This window comes from Mauremys reevesii, linkage group 7 (genome assembly GCF_016161935.1).
Source record: "Mauremys reevesii isolate NIE-2019 linkage group 7, ASM1616193v1, whole genome shotgun sequence".
In the NCBI taxonomy this organism is placed as follows: Eukaryota; Metazoa; Chordata; order Testudines; family Geoemydidae; genus Mauremys; species Mauremys reevesii.
Genome location: NC_052629.1, coordinates 43,065,744 through 43,083,664, shown reverse-complemented (window position 1 = coordinate 43,083,664; position 17,921 = coordinate 43,065,744). Strand labels below are relative to the sequence as shown.

The 17,921-nt window shown below is 39.1% G+C and overlaps 1 protein-coding gene across 4 annotated transcripts in view; it reads left to right on the top strand.

Annotated features, from left to right (window-relative positions):
• The window catches only part of STOX1 (storkhead box 1), a 35,279-nt gene that overhangs the window by 16,464 nt on the left and 894 nt on the right, over positions 1-17,921 (top strand). For 3 of the 4 annotated variants that reach the window (XM_039481351.1, XM_039481350.1, XM_039481352.1), the window contains exons 2-3: positions 10,150-10,302; positions 14,466-16,842. In XM_039481351.1, coding sequence (XP_039337285.1) covers positions 10,170-10,302; positions 14,466-16,842 — 2,510 coding nt within the window. In that variant the 5' untranslated portion in view covers positions 10,150-10,169. The remainder of the gene's footprint in view (positions 1-10,149; positions 10,303-14,465; positions 16,843-17,921) is intronic. The other variant, XM_039481353.1, reaches the window with a different exon arrangement.

Here is a 17,921-nt window from a genome sequence, read left to right as displayed (position 1 = left end):
AATTAACAGCTATTACTTGGCCCTTGAACATAATAGAAGAAAAATTTATACTTAAGATAAATGGTTTTTATAGAACATGTTCTCTCAAGCCCATCTGATGATCAGTTTTGAGTTAAATCAGGTTATTTTTAATAGGTATTGGGCTGTAGAATATGAATTACCAAGAGATTCAAACCCATTTCAGAATGAAGTTGAATCTCCAACAAAGAGTGGGGAATTAATTTTAAAATGGAACTGGCTTTAGTCATTATCTGCTTTTTTAAATCCTGTGTTAATCTTATACTGATGTTAATGGATGATACTGATTTATTTGCTCCTTTTGACAGGCTTCCCTTTAAAACAGGAGAAAACCATTCTAATCTGTTGAAATAAAGTGACTGAGTATAATACCTTTTATGTAAAAGGGTAGAATTAACTGTGTAAATGTACATCTTTTTATCAGTTTTTGTCACTAATATTGTAACTGGAGATGTTGGAGAAGCTTCACTTTCCTACTTCAGTACAGACTAGAATAGAGAAATGGTACATACAGACCAGTCAAACTGATTGTGCTGTCATCGGGCTGTGGGATTTGATATATTTAATTTGTTTGAATAATCTGTCACTGAACTGGAGTTTTACCATTATTGATGTAACAGCTGCTCAGACTCTACAGTACATAAAAGTACTTACAATTAAAGAGAAGATAATTCTCAGACCAGAACTCTAACCCGAGTTCATAACGTAGGTCTCTTTGCCCAGTTCACATTTTTACTCTGACGCCCCCTTACTACATTGTATGTGATGGTTAATTTGGAAATATTTAACCTTGCAAAACCACTAAATAAAGCTCAAGGTAAAAATAGAAAATATGTCAGACTGCTGGTGAGTGAGTGGCCTTATTAAAATAATTTTGCCAGCTGTGGTGGTTCTGTGGGTTATATAATTCACCAGCTAAAAATTTACAGAGGAGATGAACTGTGACAACTACCAAGAAGCTGGAAGTCAGTACCTTAATCTGGATAAATATGTCAGATGGTTTTTAAAGAGAGATTTTTCTATATCTTTTTTTCAAGAACAATCATGTTAGAAGAATGTTTACCATCTGTATGATCAAGACAGAGAACACTTAGGGATGATTTGCACCAAACCCTCAATAATTTTCATAGAACTTGTCATGGGGAAACTGTCTGAATACTGTGTGCTGTTATTTAATGTAGGTGATGCAATGCTTTCTTAGATTTAGAGTATTACTAATGCAAGAGCAAAGCTTAATAACAGCCAAGATTCAGAAAATTATTCAGCAGTGATGAAAGTCTGTTGAAATATTTTGGAGTAGGTAATGATGAATAAAATAGAATTTATTTTATTCTAATTTGGCTTCTTGTATATTGATCTATTACGTGGAGTATAGATTACAGTGCATGTAGAGTATGTAGTTAGCTGTAAGCATCAGGCAGGGCTGGCTCCAGGGGTTTTGCCGCCCCAAGCAGGCGCCCCCCCCCCACACACACACAAAAAAAAAGTTGCGATCTGTGGCAATTCAGCGGGAGGTCCTTCGCTCCGAGTGGGAGTGAGGGACTCTCCGCCGAACACTTGAAAGTGCCGCCCCGCTCCAGAGTGGCCGCCCCAAGCACGTGCTTGATAAGCTGGTGCCTGGAGCCAGCCCTGGCATCAGGACATGTATCAGAGTCTGGAGCAGAAGGTTAGGGAAAAAGGCATATGAAATAGAAATTGTTGTAATTCAACACGTTCACCCCCATTTTAAAATCATTACAACACCAAATAAAACCATGTTGCTAGTTTTGCTTTGCAAAATTGTATTTCTTTTGCAATATCTGGTCTTTATCTGCAGCATTTGTATTCTAGGACTGGACTTCTCTTTCTCAGACTTACTTTTGCTATATTATGGCTTTTTGAGATGGACAAGCATATTGAAATTCCATTAAATCACAAAATTCTTTAGTTATTACCAGGAGAACATTGCAGTAAATTTAGCTGATCCTGCAGAACATTTGGTAGGTACCACATTTACCGTGTAGTGTAGTTGATCTTTCTGATATACTACAAAGCTACCACTACATATGCAAAAACTGGCCAATTCTGCTGAAGGTGTCACTTAAAACTGAGAGATTCTGCAGACCTGTAACTCTGTATCACAAGCTCTAATAGACTGTTGCAAAGATGTTTACTGAGTCCCCAAAAATTTAGTGGAGAACTTGTCACGCATTTTTCCATTTTACACACCGACCAACCAAACAGCAGGAAATGTTATGTCCTTCTGGCTAAAATAAGTAAACTGAAACTGCCTGCGGAATAGGAGAGAGAAGGTGGGTGAGGTCATATCTTTTAGCTTTGTAGTACAGTCGAACCCATTTATCTCGACCTCGGTTAACTTGCCAATCGTATTAAGTTGACGTTTTAGAAGTGGAACCGCCAAACTCCCTCTTTGTCTTATCGGTTTCTCATCGGTTATGTCGATTCTTTAATCTTGCTGAACCCTAATATCTCGAGCACAGAAGAGCGCCGAATTTGCCACTTACCGGTAAACTACTAACTCCGGCGGCGGCCCTGCCCGGCTCCTGCCGCATCCCTCCCCGGCCGCCCGGCTCCTGCCCTGGCCCCGCGTCCCCGGCCGCCCGGCTCCTGCCCTGGCCCGCGTCCCGGCCGCCCGGCTCCCGCGTGCCCTGGCGCGTCCCGGCCGCCCGGCTCCCGCGTCCCCAGCCGCCCGCTCACGGCCGCCCAGCCCTGCGTCCCCAGCCTCTGGCCCCCCGGCCCCGGCTCCCCGCGTCCCTGACCCACCGTGTCCCCAGCCGCCCGCTCCCCGCGTCCCCGCTTCACCGCCCGCCCGCCTGGCCCCGCTTCCCCGGTCCCCGCTTCGCCGCCCGCCCGTCTGATTATCTCGATCATCGGTTATCTCGACGCTTTTTGGCAAACCCCTAGGCCGGCGACATAACAGGGTTCAACTGTATATCAGAAAGATCAACTACACTACATGGTAAATGTGGTACCTACCAAATGTTCTGCAGGATCAGCTAAATTTACTGCAATGTTCTCCTGGTAATAACTAAAGAATTTTGTGATTTAATGGAATTTCAATATGCTTGTCCATCTCAAAGAGCCATAATATAGCAAAAGTAAGTCTGAGAAAGAGAAGTCCAGTCCTCGACAGCTTGTCTCTCACCAACTGAAGTTGGTCCAATAAATGATATAACCTCAACCATCTTGTCTCTCTAATATCCTGGGAGCAACATGGCTACAACTATACTGTGTACAGCTGTGGAATAGGAGACTAATAGGTGCTGATGCTAAGGAGGAAGAGACAAGAAAATCTCACCTAGGGTTTTACAGTCTAAACTAGGGGTTCTAAGTCTGTAGGTTGTGATGTCAAAATAATTTCCTCAATGAACTTTTGTGTGGTGGTTATGATGCTGCTTGTCATTCATGCTGTGGTCTTCCAGCAGTGCTTTCTAGCCAAAGACTAGAACTTTGAGTTTCAAAAATAGACTACTAGGTCCTCAGAGGCCCCATTAATGTTGGGTCCTACACCATGTGACCTGATGTGTTTTTAAACACCAAGGTTTACCTTAATTATCCTTTTTTAAACAGTTTGATTCTGTCCACATTGACTAGCTGTACTTTAAAACACTCTAGATTATGCAGTTTATAAAACACCCAGTGTTTAGAAGTTTAAACCCCTAGAGCATCTTTGTATTCAAATGTGGACCTATTGCCAGGTTCAGCAACAGGTAAATGAAGAGGTCACTTCTGTATGTTCCTGATCAGTGGTAAGATGCCAATTTAGAACTGTTTCCTTCCTGATGGGGTTTTTACTAGGTAGACTATGCTTCCTGGGCCCAAAAAGGGGAGCTGTCAACCCCTAGCCAAGCTGAGATTGGAGAGGGAGATAAATCAGTTACATTTGGGAAAAGGTGTGTACTGCCAGCAAAGCCTGGCAGGTTTTGTTGGACAGAGTAGCCAATATGAGAGGTGGTACATGAGCCCATTATGTCACTGCAGGGCCAAAAACCCCTTCGGCCAAAGCTGGTAAAGGCTCAGTTGTTGAAAAACAGTGTAGATGAGATGAAAATTTTAATCCTTATGTTGGCTAAAGCTCTCAGGGCAAATCTGGATACTAGCCTCTTTAAGAACTCAAATCTACATCTGCATTTGATTGTGGCTCACTAGTCACCCACAAAGAGGAGCTTATTGGAAAACTTATCCCATAAACTTTGCAGCACAAATGCCAATTCTATAATTACTCCAGTTTAATGCTGTGAAGGTGATGTCTTGGTGGAAATAGTTAATACTTATATACCCAGTGAAAGAAGAGTGATATTTATCTACATCCAAAAAAAAAAGGTGAAATAGTTGGAAATAATTCTAACCCTTAGATTCTCTACTGTATATTAGATATATTAAAGGAGCTAGAACCTAGATTATCTATTAACACTAAACAACCTTGGTAGTCAATTTACTGGGAAAGATAAATCTTCTAATATTGAAAGTGACAGCATTGTCCCTTCTCTTTTCCTCCACCTGGATCCCTTGTACACTCTTCCTGATGCTTTCTATTAAGAACGTTAGACCCTTACTGTCACATGCTTTTATTTTTATATAAATATATAAATATAATTTTCTGTAAATGAGAAAACAGATGTGACCCAAATTAGGTCTTTACCATTGTGTTTGTCAAAAAGGTTTGAGGTTTAGCTCCTTTGCTGAGGTATGCAGAGCTTGTGGAATTAGAAGCAGAATTCTTCATGCTATTTTGCATGCTAATTATCTTGTCAGCTATTGTAGGTGGAACACAGAACCTTGAGCCTCTGTCTTAGTAGGTAAACACGGAAACAAAAAAAAGCTTCATTTTCTTTTATAATGTCCTTATCTGTCTTTGGAAGTCTATCAAGTGTTCTGTTAAAGATTTAGGCACTTGAAACCAGCTTTGTGATAATTTTTAAAGTATTTAATTGTTGCCCATTGCCATATGTGGTCCTTAGAACACTCATGCTCTGAAAGCCAGAAATGTGTTTCAGCATGACATAGTTCTCCTCTTTTTGCACTTTGACAGCCATGCCATACAAATCGATTTGTATTTCTCATATCATTTGCGTTCCTCTTTTGGAGCCTGATCCAAGCCCATTGGAAAGACTCCAGTTGATTTCCTTGATCATGCCCTTTAGATGCTGTATTGATATCTTGCTTCATTTTCACCATGTGTATCTATGCATTCCAGATGTTTGTAATGAAACTAAGCAGGCTGAGGTTGCTATTATGCGCTAACATTAGAGTAAGAATTCCATGGTAACTGACTACATGCGTTAGAAGTTAACTCTAAGGACTAGGTTTTCCAAAAGTTCTCAGCACCTGCAGTTGGCACCAGCCTTTCAGGAACTGCTGATGCTGAGAACTTCTGAAAAATCTGGCCCTAAAAGTATAGCACTAGGTCACTGGTTTTAAAATTTTTACATAACAGATTAACCTAAAAGGGGCTATTGTTTTGAATATTGTGTCACAATTTGCGAATATTTATTCTTGTAATCAGTAGTTGAAATATAATGTTTATATTTAATATGCAATCATCTGTTTTAGCACAGATTAGTAAATATGTCCCCAGAAGTCAGTCAGATGTGCTGAATTGCCACTTCAACAAGAAGTTTTTAAACTTTTAGGTATTGTGTACACATAATTTCAGTGCTAAAATGCTGAAATTTATTTGTATTTTTTGTTCTTGAAGCTCATACGCTCAAAGTTCTTTGTATGCAAATTGATCTTTTTTTCCACCAGTAATCAGGAATACGAATTCTTTAATGCAGCAGTACATAAAAGAACTACTTATACAAGACTAAACTATTACTGTTTGTATCAACAAAAACTTGGACATTTCTTAAACTGGGTATGGCACATATGGTTTTTTTATATGACAAATATACTTAAGCACATTCATTGAATAATTAAATTTATCATTACAACCACTCTCACGTGATGCTCGTCCTGTCTCTGAAATACATAAACTTCTATACTTAAATACATCTTTTAAAAATCTTTCAAATCAGTGATTTTTTGTTACATTTTGCACAACTTTCTATGTTCATTCTTCACCAACACTTTTTTTCCTCTTAAAAAGTTTCCTAATACTTTTACCTGTAAATATTGTTACTCCTTGATTGTGCATAAAGGCATGTCTCTTTGCTGACATGTTACATTACAGCCGCTTGCGGCCCAGTCAGCACACAGCAGTGGCTCATGTGAATCCTCGGGGCCATACAGTTAGAGTGTGTGTGTGTGTGTATATAATATGGATGTGGACCACATAACACACAGAGAAGTGCATGTGCGGCCCACAAGGGTAAATAGTTTGAGAACCACATGTCTACATAAAGGCACAAAACTTGCATGTTAATGGACTTGTGCCTGTTTATGCTAGGGCTAAACTTAGTCCTTTATATAAAGATCCAGCAAACAGAGAACATTGACAGTAGTAGGGTTATCATGCAAATGTTTATGGGATTCATGGAATGTTTAGCATGGTCAGTTTGTTTAACTCTGCATGGTTACTATTGACTAAGGATAATTGAAATGTTGATCTTGCATTTCACTTGGCTTACAACGTCAATTTTGTGTCATATAACAAATATCAATATATTCAGAAATGTGGATAACTTAGTTGTGTGTTTTGGTTCTCTTCAGAATGAATTACTTGTTATCCTAATACACCAGGTTTTTGAAATCTAAGGGCTAAATTGAGCTCTGGTGTAAGTAGATACAACTTCATTAACTTCACTGGAATTATGCTGGGTTACACCAGAACTAAAAGTGGACATAAGTATTTCTTTTTAATGCCTAAACAGGCAGAAAAGCTCCCACTTGTTACGTACTATTAAAACCCAGTAAACCTCCCAAGTTACAGAGATGGAACAAAAAAATCCTTTTACATTGGTCAAGAGTATCTGGAGGCTTTTCTGTTCACTGAGTACTGTTATCTAAGACTTGTGTTACAGATGACTTTCCCACATGGTGAGTCAGTACATACTCCAGAAAGGTACTCTCAGGTTTCATGTATCCAGGTAATTAGCTGAGTTTGAGTAGACTGGTAAAACCACTTGAAGGTCAATACAAGACTTTCTGGCAGACTGCCTAGTTTGGAGTCAGTAAACATGCTTATGTCAAAGTGTTAATCTGTGCAGCATGTTTCAGAGTGGTAGCCATGTTAATCTGTATCAGCAAGAACAATGAGGGGTCCTTGTGGCACCTTAGAGACTAACAAATTTATTTGGGCATAAGCTTTCGTGGGCTAAAACCCACTTCATCAGATGTATGGAGTGAAAAATACAATAAGCAGTGTATATTACAGCACATGAAAAGATGAGAGTTGCCGTACCAAGTGTTAGGGGGTGGGGTCAGTTTAATGAGAAGTAGATCAGTATTTTTATATTGTTATCCATGATCTCCTCCATGCTTGCTTTAAAAGTATTTTATTTTTCTTCATATTTTAAATAATGTTTTTATTTCAGTGATAGAGGAGCACTATAATCTACACTGAATTAAAATGTGTCTGTTTTCTGGTAGTATCAATCCGTGAATTGCATTATAAATGTGCTAAAAATTCTGCTGCTGTTTCAAGCAGTTTGAATATGTAAATTTACATCAGAGTGGGGTGTTCTCTCCTGGGCGTATGTGGATTGAAACAGTAATGCACATGAAAATAGTAATCAGAAGGCAATCAGCACATTACATGTTTTGCTATGTTGCCTGCCTCTTGTATGGCAACCTGATTGTTCATGGAAAAAATTGTAAACAGACAAAAGCAAAACAGAAAACTCCAACATAGAAATGAGTTGCAAAAAGAATCTTGTAACCGGAGGGCTCACCTACCTTAACGAACTGAAATGGTCAGCTATTCTAAAAGGCTGTTGTTGAAGGTTTATTTTCCTTTCCTACACAAAGAAAGCTTGCAATGATTTATGCACCTGCAAGTAGTATCTTAGCAACATCACTGAGGAAATAATGCTCAGTTTTTTCTAAACACTTTTTGTTGAACATAATCATAAGTTGTAAAACAAAGGTCCAGAGCAATTTAATAGAAGTTCTTCAAAGTGCTGCTCCTTATTCCATTTATGTAAGAGATATATTCAATGCTGAGTGTTTTTCTGGCTACAGTATAAGGGTCAGATTACATAGTCATCCAACTATCTCTCCGGTTTAGTTAAATTAAACCTGAATTATTGCTTAACCTGATCTACACAAACTTAGAATGTAAAGTCACACTTCTTCCTCTATAAAAGAAAATTAACCTCTTTGGCTCTGGAATCATCTATCTCATGAAGTACCCAATGGGGATTTGCTGTTACGTTATGCATGCCTTAGCAGTTGATGGTACTATGGGGTGTATATGCACTATACAGAAATACCAGCGGATGACAGAAAAGAATAATTTATCTAATCAAAAACATACAGTTTTACTCAGGGAAATAATGTGCTGTTAATCTTACCATGTGTGCAAACCTGTGCTGTATAGTCTTGTGGCTACTTGTCACAGTGATGTAAGTATAGGATAGTCTGTGTTTGTTTAGGGATTGATTGCGGTGGTAGTTGTTGGGATATAAAAGCCTATAAACACTTATCACTATAGTATCAGAACTCCTGACAAATGTTAGTGTGTTTGGCCTTATCCCTGTCAGGGAAGGGGGAAAGGATTATCATCCCCAGTTTATGATAGGGAAACTGAGGCTAACTGGTTTGACTTAACCAATGTAGAACCATGAATAGGACCCAAATCTCCTGGTTCACAGCCCAAGGTCTTGCCTATAAGATCATCGTTCCTTGGGCTGCAATCCTGTAAATACTGATGCACATATGAGTAGTGCCATTTAATTCAACCCTAAAGCAGTTTAATTAATTGGGACTACTCAGGTGCGAAGCATGTACATAAGTGTTTGCAGGACTAGGGCCTAAACCTCCATGTAGGTGCTTAGCTGGGCTGTACAAAATGGCAAAAGAAAATCCCTTTTGTGGCTTTTAATGCCATTTTACTGAATGCTGTGATGTCCTCTGACTTATTTCCAGAATTTTGAGAGCCCAGAAACTTTTAAGGTGGAATCATGACTGTAAAGCTCTTTGGGTCATGGAATATCTTGTAAAGGGCGGAGTAATTTGATGCTATATATATGTTTTGTGCTGATGATAAACAATATATAAAGAGAAATAAAACCAGAAAGGTTAAGTGCCTTTTCTGAACAGGGACTGTGATCCACTTGATAGGGATGGGCCTGAGAGTCTGGATACCTGGGTCTTGACCCAGACTTCCTGTGTGACCTTGGACGTGTCACTTTGCCTCCCTGAGCCTCGATATTCTGTTTGTAAAATGGGGGATAATATTTACTTACACGATAGGGTGTGTTTTGAGGAATAGCGTAAATTATACAATGCTGTATAAGTACAAAATTATTGTTGCAACTGGACAGTGGCAGAGATAACAGGACTGAGAAGTTTTCTGGTTTCCTGTTTTATGCTCAGTCAACTAGATAATCCTGTTTCTTGGGCTTTGTCTACACATGGGAAACTTACCAATATTTTTCTACCAGTTTTAGCAGTGGTTCAGATGAACTGGTCTTAAAATTTGTGAGAGCAAAGGTGTTATCTTTTGGTATGTCTCTTTTCTCTTCCATCCCAATTTTGTGAAAACTTTGATATACAACTCACCTATTCAGAGAAGTTGCTGGGTGTTTTGCTTTTTGCATAGCTCTTCAGAGAAACATAGATTCTACATTTTAGTGTATGTAAGCTGTCATTCAAGCAAGCCAGAAGTAGTCAAACATCTTTTTCTCTATTTTTAACTCCCTTCTTAACTCAGCTTATACACAACTTTACATTGAATTAAAAACAGCTATGGTAAATCTCATTTTACTTAAAAAACCTTTTTTCTCTAGTTGCAAACATCAGTGCATTACCATCAGCTTGCCAGGAGTCCTATTTTTATTCCTTGAAAAATATTCTTATTAGTTGATAAAAGAGTAGGGAAGGGGAGAGTGGAGGATGAGGGGGGCTAACTCTGAGACAACACAGAAGTATAAAGGGGAGGTAGTGGCAGCTTAAGTGGCTATCACATGAATAATAGTAAACTAAACAATATCCCAAATAAGCAACTTTCTTTGCTTTTTTACATTTTAGGTGATGTATCTCCAATTCACATGAATCCTATTTCTCAATCCCAGTTTGTTCCTTTGGCAGAAATTCTTTGCTGTGCTATATCTGATATGAATACAGCTCATGTTATTGTTACCCAGGAAACATTAATGGATCAGTTGGTGAAACATTATCCAGGTAATATGTTGCTAATTTTTCCCTTCAGAAGCTAATAGATTGTAATTCGTATATTGCTGACAGTGCGTGTAAACATTCATTAACAATTTGTCTGAAGTTGGCAAAATGGAAGAATATAAATGAACAGGTAATCACACAGTAACTTATACATCCACCTGCGCTATCTTTGTAAATCTGTGTACAGTTTGGTAAAATATATTTTATTTTTTGTATAGAATTCTTCCTACAAAGTATCACTTTACATTGAGAAATAGAAAGAACATAAGAATGCTATGAAAGTATATCTGTGGCTGTATGCTAAGGAGGGAGAGCACATGAAATTGAAAGAGGTACTAAAAGAGGCCAAAAGGTAGAGGTGTATGAAAGTGTGGGGCTCCTAACTGGAGAGCCTAAAGCTTTTAGTCACCCTCTTGAATGGATGGAAACGTGATATTTGACTTACGGATGGGGTGTGGGATTGGCAAAGAAGAATCCATGTTAAGGGTTTGTGGCCACAGATAAGATTGGCCTCAACTTCAGGTTTGGTGGCCAAATATTTCTTTGCCCCAAAAGGGAAATTCTAAATTCATCACTCACTCTAAGACCTGGTCTACACTGGAGGGTGGTCGATCTAAGTTACGCAACTTCAGCTACATGAATAACGTAGCTGAAGTCAGCGTACTTGGATCTACTCACCACGGTGTCTTCACTGCGGTGAGTCGACTGCTGATGCTCCCCAGTCAACTCTGCCTGCGCCTCTTGCTCTGGTGGAGTACCGGAGTCGACGGGAGAGTACTCGGGGATCGATTTATCGCATTCAGACTAGACATGATAAATTGACCCCTCCTGGATTGATTGCTGCCCGCCGATTCGGCGGGTAGTATAGACATACTTTTTATCCTGCAATGCTCATTTAGGGTATGCCTAACAAGAGAGCAGCAATTTCCCCTGAGCTCCCAGGGTCAGGAGCACCTAATTACAATTTATTTTTTTTTAAAGCCCCATTTTTTTAAAGCCCCAGGTGTTGGGCTTCTCCTGAGACCTTTTCCACTCAGTTCCCCAAGAGTTCAGTCTGAATCCAGTCTCGTCACTCAGGTTCCTTTATTTGGCATACAGGCTGAGTTGATCAGACTCAAGCATAGGAAGTGGGTACAGGGTGTACCATACATCCAAAGTTACACAGAAAACCTCTTCCTCTATATACAGTTACACATTACATTGCATTTATTATACATTGTATCACCAATTTTGGGATTGTCTTGGTCATTTTGAGGAATTAATCCCTGTACAGCATGTTCTCTCCACCTGCTGCCCATATTCGACTTTATTCTTTACCTTATCCTTACACTCCTGACTTTTGTTGTCCATGGTTATCTTGTTCTCAGTAAATGGTTCCCTGGGTGTTCCCCCTCTTCTGTTAGCTAGTTCAAACATTTTGTCTTTTATCTTACTGACCCATTTACTTATGTTAGCCTAAATATTCCATTTTCAGCCTGCTGATATAGTTACTTCCCTAATCCTGTCTTCCAAGGCCTTGCCTACACTACAGGGGAAAGTCAATCAATCTAAGCTACGCAATTTTGGTTACGTGAATTTCGTAACTCAAATCGATGTAGCTTGGACCTACTTACTGCGGGGTCCACACTACGTGACATCGACAGGAGACTCTCCCATCAACTCCCCTTACACATCTCAATCCGGTGGAGTACAGGAGTGGATGGGAGAGCGATCTGCGGTCGATTTAGCGGGTCTTCGCTAGACCCGCTAAATTGACCACCGATGTATGGATCACCACGTGTTGATCCCCTGGTAAATGTAGACAAGCCCCAAGAAAGGAGGCCTACCCCATGTTTGTTTACTCATGTCCAGCCAGGTCTACATCTGGTACTCCATGAAAGTTGTTTGGTCTGATACTTGTCATCTCTCCTGACCCTTAGTGCTCCTCTAGTCCTGCTTAGCGTACAGACTATTCTGGTAAGCAGATATCCATCCTGCTTGTAATGCAAAAATTAGAGGTTTATAACTATAGGCTTTTAGTGTATCACCACAGATTGGGCTAGAGTCCTGCCAAGAACTTGAAATAATTTTAAATTGCATCACAACAGCCCCAGATATGACCTTAGCTCAGATGGAAATGACACTCTAAATCAGGGGTCGGCAACCTTTCAGAAGTGGTGTGTCAAGTCTTCATTTATTCACTCTAATCTAAGGTTTTGCGTGCCAGTAATACATTTTAATCTTTTTAGAAGGCCTCTTTCTATAAGTCTGTAATATATAACTAAACTATTGTTGTATGTAAAGTAAATAAGGTTTTTAAAATGTTTTTAAGAAGCTTCAATTAAAATTAAATTAAAATGCAGAGCCCCCTAGACCGGTGGCCAGGACCCGGGCAGTGTGAGTGCCACTGAAAATCAGCTTGCGTGCTGCCTTCGGCATGCGTGCCATAGGTTGCCTACCCCTGCTCTAAATACTTGTAATAAATGAAGGGATATCTCACTCTGCAGACTGCCATAGATGGTACCATTTTACTAGAAACTGTCAATCACACTAAATAGGACTGCAGTGGCATGGAATTTATGAAAAACCTAGGACAGCCCCCCAGTTTTCGGTAGATTGTCAGGGATTGTGACTCATGATTGAAAAACATTGATAGAAATGGTAATCAGCAAGGTAAATCCCAGCGGCTGTTGAAAACTTGGGTTTATTCGTATTTGATTAATTGAAGAAGAGAATTGCTATATCGGATTTAGTTGGGCATCCTATCTCCAACAATAGCCAGTACTACATTCGTCAGAGGAAGATGAAACAGTTCCTATAATGTACCATTGTGTAATAATGTGTCCATAGGGAACTCTTCGTAATTGCTGTCAATTGTTTGGTGACTGCACAGTTTGTATCTCTTATAAATATTTTATCCTATTTAATGTAATGAGAATATCCTCAGTTACCTATACAAATGTTTAATCCTTTAAAAACAACAGCAGCAAAATGTGCTAAATCCTGTAGGTAGGATCTAAAATCCCAATACAATACTGATTTCTATGAGCATAGCTTGAGGGGTCAAATGTTGCGGTTCCTAACACTTTAAAAGTTCCACATCATCAGTGCCCCCCCATGTGTTCCTACTAAATACTGGAACAAATTCAGCCGAGGTGTGGCTGGCCCCTTTCCTTCCTCCTTTTCAAAAGTTGGCTTATCTCATTACTCAGGAGTTGGGGTTGATGCAAGGGGCAGACAACAGGTCATCTTCATCTGTTAGTGGTGAATTCAAAAGACTCACTAGTGTATCTTTTTCACTGCCCTCTATTGGAGAGAATTCATAATTGCTGTCCTTTACTGGATGGCCTATAAATAAGCCCCTTCATTTTCAGTTTAAACCAGTTTTTACCAAAAAAAATTCCCAGGTTTTACAAAAAGTATTATTCATTTTTTTCTGATTTTCACCTTACTTTTGTATCATTCAAATATATAAAAAATAACTTGTTTTATTAGGAAAATACAGTACATTGCATGAGATATATCTATTACGATAATACATTAGTCTATGTGTACATGCAAAGCTGCCTGTTGAAGTAAGGCTACGTATTAGTTTACAAGATACACACAATAAACAAACAGGTATGCACGCAAACTCTAAAGAGTATGAGTATCTGAACATACTGATGAATCTAATGCCCACCACAAGAAGATTTCTGCTAGTTCTAAGCATAAACTCTATTTACTAAGCACCAGGTACTGAGTTCTGTTCATAATTCTGCATCTGTGAAGTTTAGCTCACAGTCTTGACATCTCTGTCCTGTATGCTGCTATAGGGTTTTGTTTAGGGTATTTTTTTGCTGTTTGACAACTGACTGTTTTTGTTTGTTTGTTTGTTTGTTTTATTCTGGCTCTTAAAGCTGAACACGGTGATGTCTTTAACCATCCGGTTAAGAATGGCATCACGTGATAGAAACTGTAGGAGTTTTTATTAAGATTGATTTTTGTACTACTCAAATTCTTAGTACGTGAGTCATCTTAGACTATTTTGTAAACGCTTCATACTTAATCAGTATGCTTCTTGTATGTCTTAGTCACTTCCAAATTTGTTACATTTCAGTAAATTACTGTTCACGTCTAACTTTTCATGATCTTATGTATTAACTTATTTCTGATTGAAATATTTATATACTGTGTCTTTATTATAGGTATAGCAACTCCCTCACAAGAAATTCTATATAGTGTGCTTGGAACTCTAATTAGAGAAAGGAAGATATATCACACTGGAGAAGGCTACTTCATAGTGACCCCTCACACCTACTTTATCACAGATAATGTCATGAAAGACAATAAGAAGTTCCTCTTAGAGGATAATTGCCCTCTACTGCCGTCCACCTCTTACCTTGTAAGCATGGAAAGCTCTGCAGATCTAACAAAAGAAAATGTTCCTCTGGTGTCTCACTGCAGATTCTGTCATTGTTTCCCTGCTCAGGCTATATTCAGTGAACAAAGACATCAGCAATTAATTAACCATGAACCTAATGGAATTGGTCAGAAAGGCTCTGGTGAGTTGAAGCCCTCAGTTCAGAATCAGCCTCTCTCTAAATCAGTTGAGACTCAGTCATGTGACATAACCAAGTCCTTAACTTCAATGAAAGAAAAAGAAAAATGTAAAAAGTTTGGGCTTGGCCTTTTCTGGCGTAGCACATCTAAAAAAGAAAAACCTAAAAAAAAGTATTCTTCTTTTTCTGCCCAATTTCCTCCTGAAGAATGGCCAGTCAGGGATGAAGATAATTTAGATAACATTCCACGTGACATTGAACATGAAATCATCAAGCGTATTAACCCTGTGCTAACAGTAGATAATTTAGTTAAACACACAGTACTAATGAAGAAATTTGAGGAACAGAAAAAATATATTAGTAAAGGCACCTCAACCGAAATGTTGACAATTAACCAAAAGCATATTTCAAAAGGGTGTGTTCTTAAAAAGCAAAGTAAAAGGGCAAAGCATCACAGGAAAGTTCAATCCAACAAAGAAAAGCAAATAAGAAAAACCCAGAGAAAATCTCAAGTTAATGAGGTAATGTCAGAAAATGACAAACAGGAAAAATGTGCAGAGCTTCTATCACATGTTACAAATGAAGTCATAGCTCATGAACAGCTATATGAGGATGCAACAGTTGTTAAATCCCATTTTATATATAAAAAGCAAATTAAGAATCCTTTTCAAGGTCTACCATGTAGAGAGAAACTTTCTACAAAAGGGCACAAAGGTCAGAAAAACAGTCAATTTAAGTCCAGGATTCAAAAGCAAGAATGGAATTTTCAAAGGTCAAGGTCTTTGGATTCCTCAAGAACCTTTGACCATGAAGCCATACAATCAAATGCTGAAAAACGCAGTGATAAAGCCAAGCAAAACAAATCATCCCACATTAACAATTCTTCCCTCCAACCTATCAAAGGCCATTTCAGTGAATGCTCTAATTATCCACAATGCAGTACTTTACGAATAGATGATAGATGTCATCATTCCAGAGAGAGTAGCCTTTCTGACTATGTCTATAGAGGGGCAAACAAAAAAGTTATTGGAGATGTTCCAAAAACTCATTTCTCTTACATTGAAGATATGTTTGAGTTTAAGGAAGAAATAAAGTATCCACTGAGTTCAAAAGATACCCATCAGTGTGACAAACCTGCCATAATATGTGAGCTACTAGATCAAACATCAAATCAGTTTCAGAATTTCAGTCTTTCTAATGATCCTGCTGATGCTAACCAGTTGAAACAGTCTGAAAATGGTGCAACTCAAAGACTAAGTACTGACAAAAAGAACGAACTAATGTTTAACAATACTACTAACTGGCCTGAGTCTGTTAACCCAGAAAAAAAAGGATTTACTGATGATCAGACTTTGTATCAAAAAGTAGATGATGATGATGATGATGATGCTTGCAGTTCATTATATCTTGAGGAGGATGATTACCCTAAATCGTATCAGCAGCAACTCAGCCACACTATTTCAGAAACAGGAGAATGGAGTAAGGGAATACAACAGATAGGAACTGAACTGTCTCTCAGAAACTGGGGTCTTAGTATTCATCCAGCTGAGTGCACTACTAATGTAAATCAATTAGATTCTTGTGGGCATGAAGAAAATGAATGTCATAGTGGGTCAATGGATAGCTCACAAGAGTGCCAGAAAATGCATCTTGCAGGAGAAAATTGTTTCCATGAGCAGCTTTCTCAGTTTGCTTACACTCATCATGAAGAGGAAGTTGACCTTGCTGAACATGTTCAGGCTTCAGATATTGGTGTCAATATACTTGATTTCTGCAAAACAAGCAAGGGTGACTCAGATGCTGAAACTTTGCCAAACACTCCCAATGAAATGAGAGAGAAATCGGCATGCTGGACACTGGGACTGCAGATCATGGAAATGAGAAAAAAAAATGGAAAAAAGCAAGAGCTTTTTAATAGTACACATACTACAATTTCAGGGCCAAATGTCCAAAAAGAATTAAATAATGTAGAAGGAACAGAAAACCAGAGCATTACAGGAGACAGCGGAATTGATTCTCCAAGGTAACACAAATGTCAATTATGTTCTTTTATAATAATAATAATCATCATCATCAGATTTAGGAAGAATTGCTGGAATAGATACAATTGTATTGTCATGAAGAACTCCATTGCTAAAATGCACTACAGAAATACCTCCAACAAGATCGTGCTAAAGCGTCTCTGGTATAAAACTTTCATACACTTAACAAATATAATATGTAACAATTATGTTTCTCTGAGGCAGAAAAATATCATTAATTCTGTGTTACAGATGCGGGAACCAAGACACAGAGAGGTTAAGCAATTTGGTAGGAGACACTGTTGCTTAGTGGGTAAAGCATGGGCCTGGTAATCTGGAGGCTTGGGTTTTGACATTGCTATGTGATGTTAGGTATGTCACTTAACCTCTGTGTGCCACAGTTACTCCATCTGAAAACTAGGGATAATAGTTACTTACTTAAAATAGGTGTTTTGAGATCTAATTAAATGTGCAAAATATTATTCAGGCCATTCGGAGTTGCAAATAGATTTTACATGTTCTGGGCTCTTGGCCCTGTGCTTGTTCTTTTATTGAGGCTGTGATGAACTGGGAATGTTCTTAATGTGTTCTTTGAATGTTGAGTGGGGAGTATTGGCCTGGGAAGGTTGCAGGGGAGTTTTGCTGGGACTGTCTGCATTGGGAATGGGAGACTTTCCTTGAGGGAGGATACTTGAGCACCTAACATGAGAACCCAGGATGTGGGGGTTGGAGGCCAGGTGACACCTCTGCCCAGGAAACTGGACAAAGGCTGGGGGAGGAGCCGGCTGAGTGAGATGGCTGGAGGGAGTTTGTTTGGAGCTGGCTGGGAGAATGGAGGGGAGCCCAGATGGGGCTCTGGTCTCCCAATGTGGCTCTGGCCTCCCTGAGCCCCCAGATGGACCTAACTGAGGGGGTCCTGTTGTCTGTATCAGCAAGACCTGTCTTGAACTGTGTTCCTGTCCTCTAAATAAACCTTCTGTTTCACTGGCTGGCTGAGAGTCATGGTGAATAGCAGGAAACCGGGGGTGCAGGCCTTGACTCCCCCCACACTCCATAACAGAGGCATCTGTAAGCTTTAAGA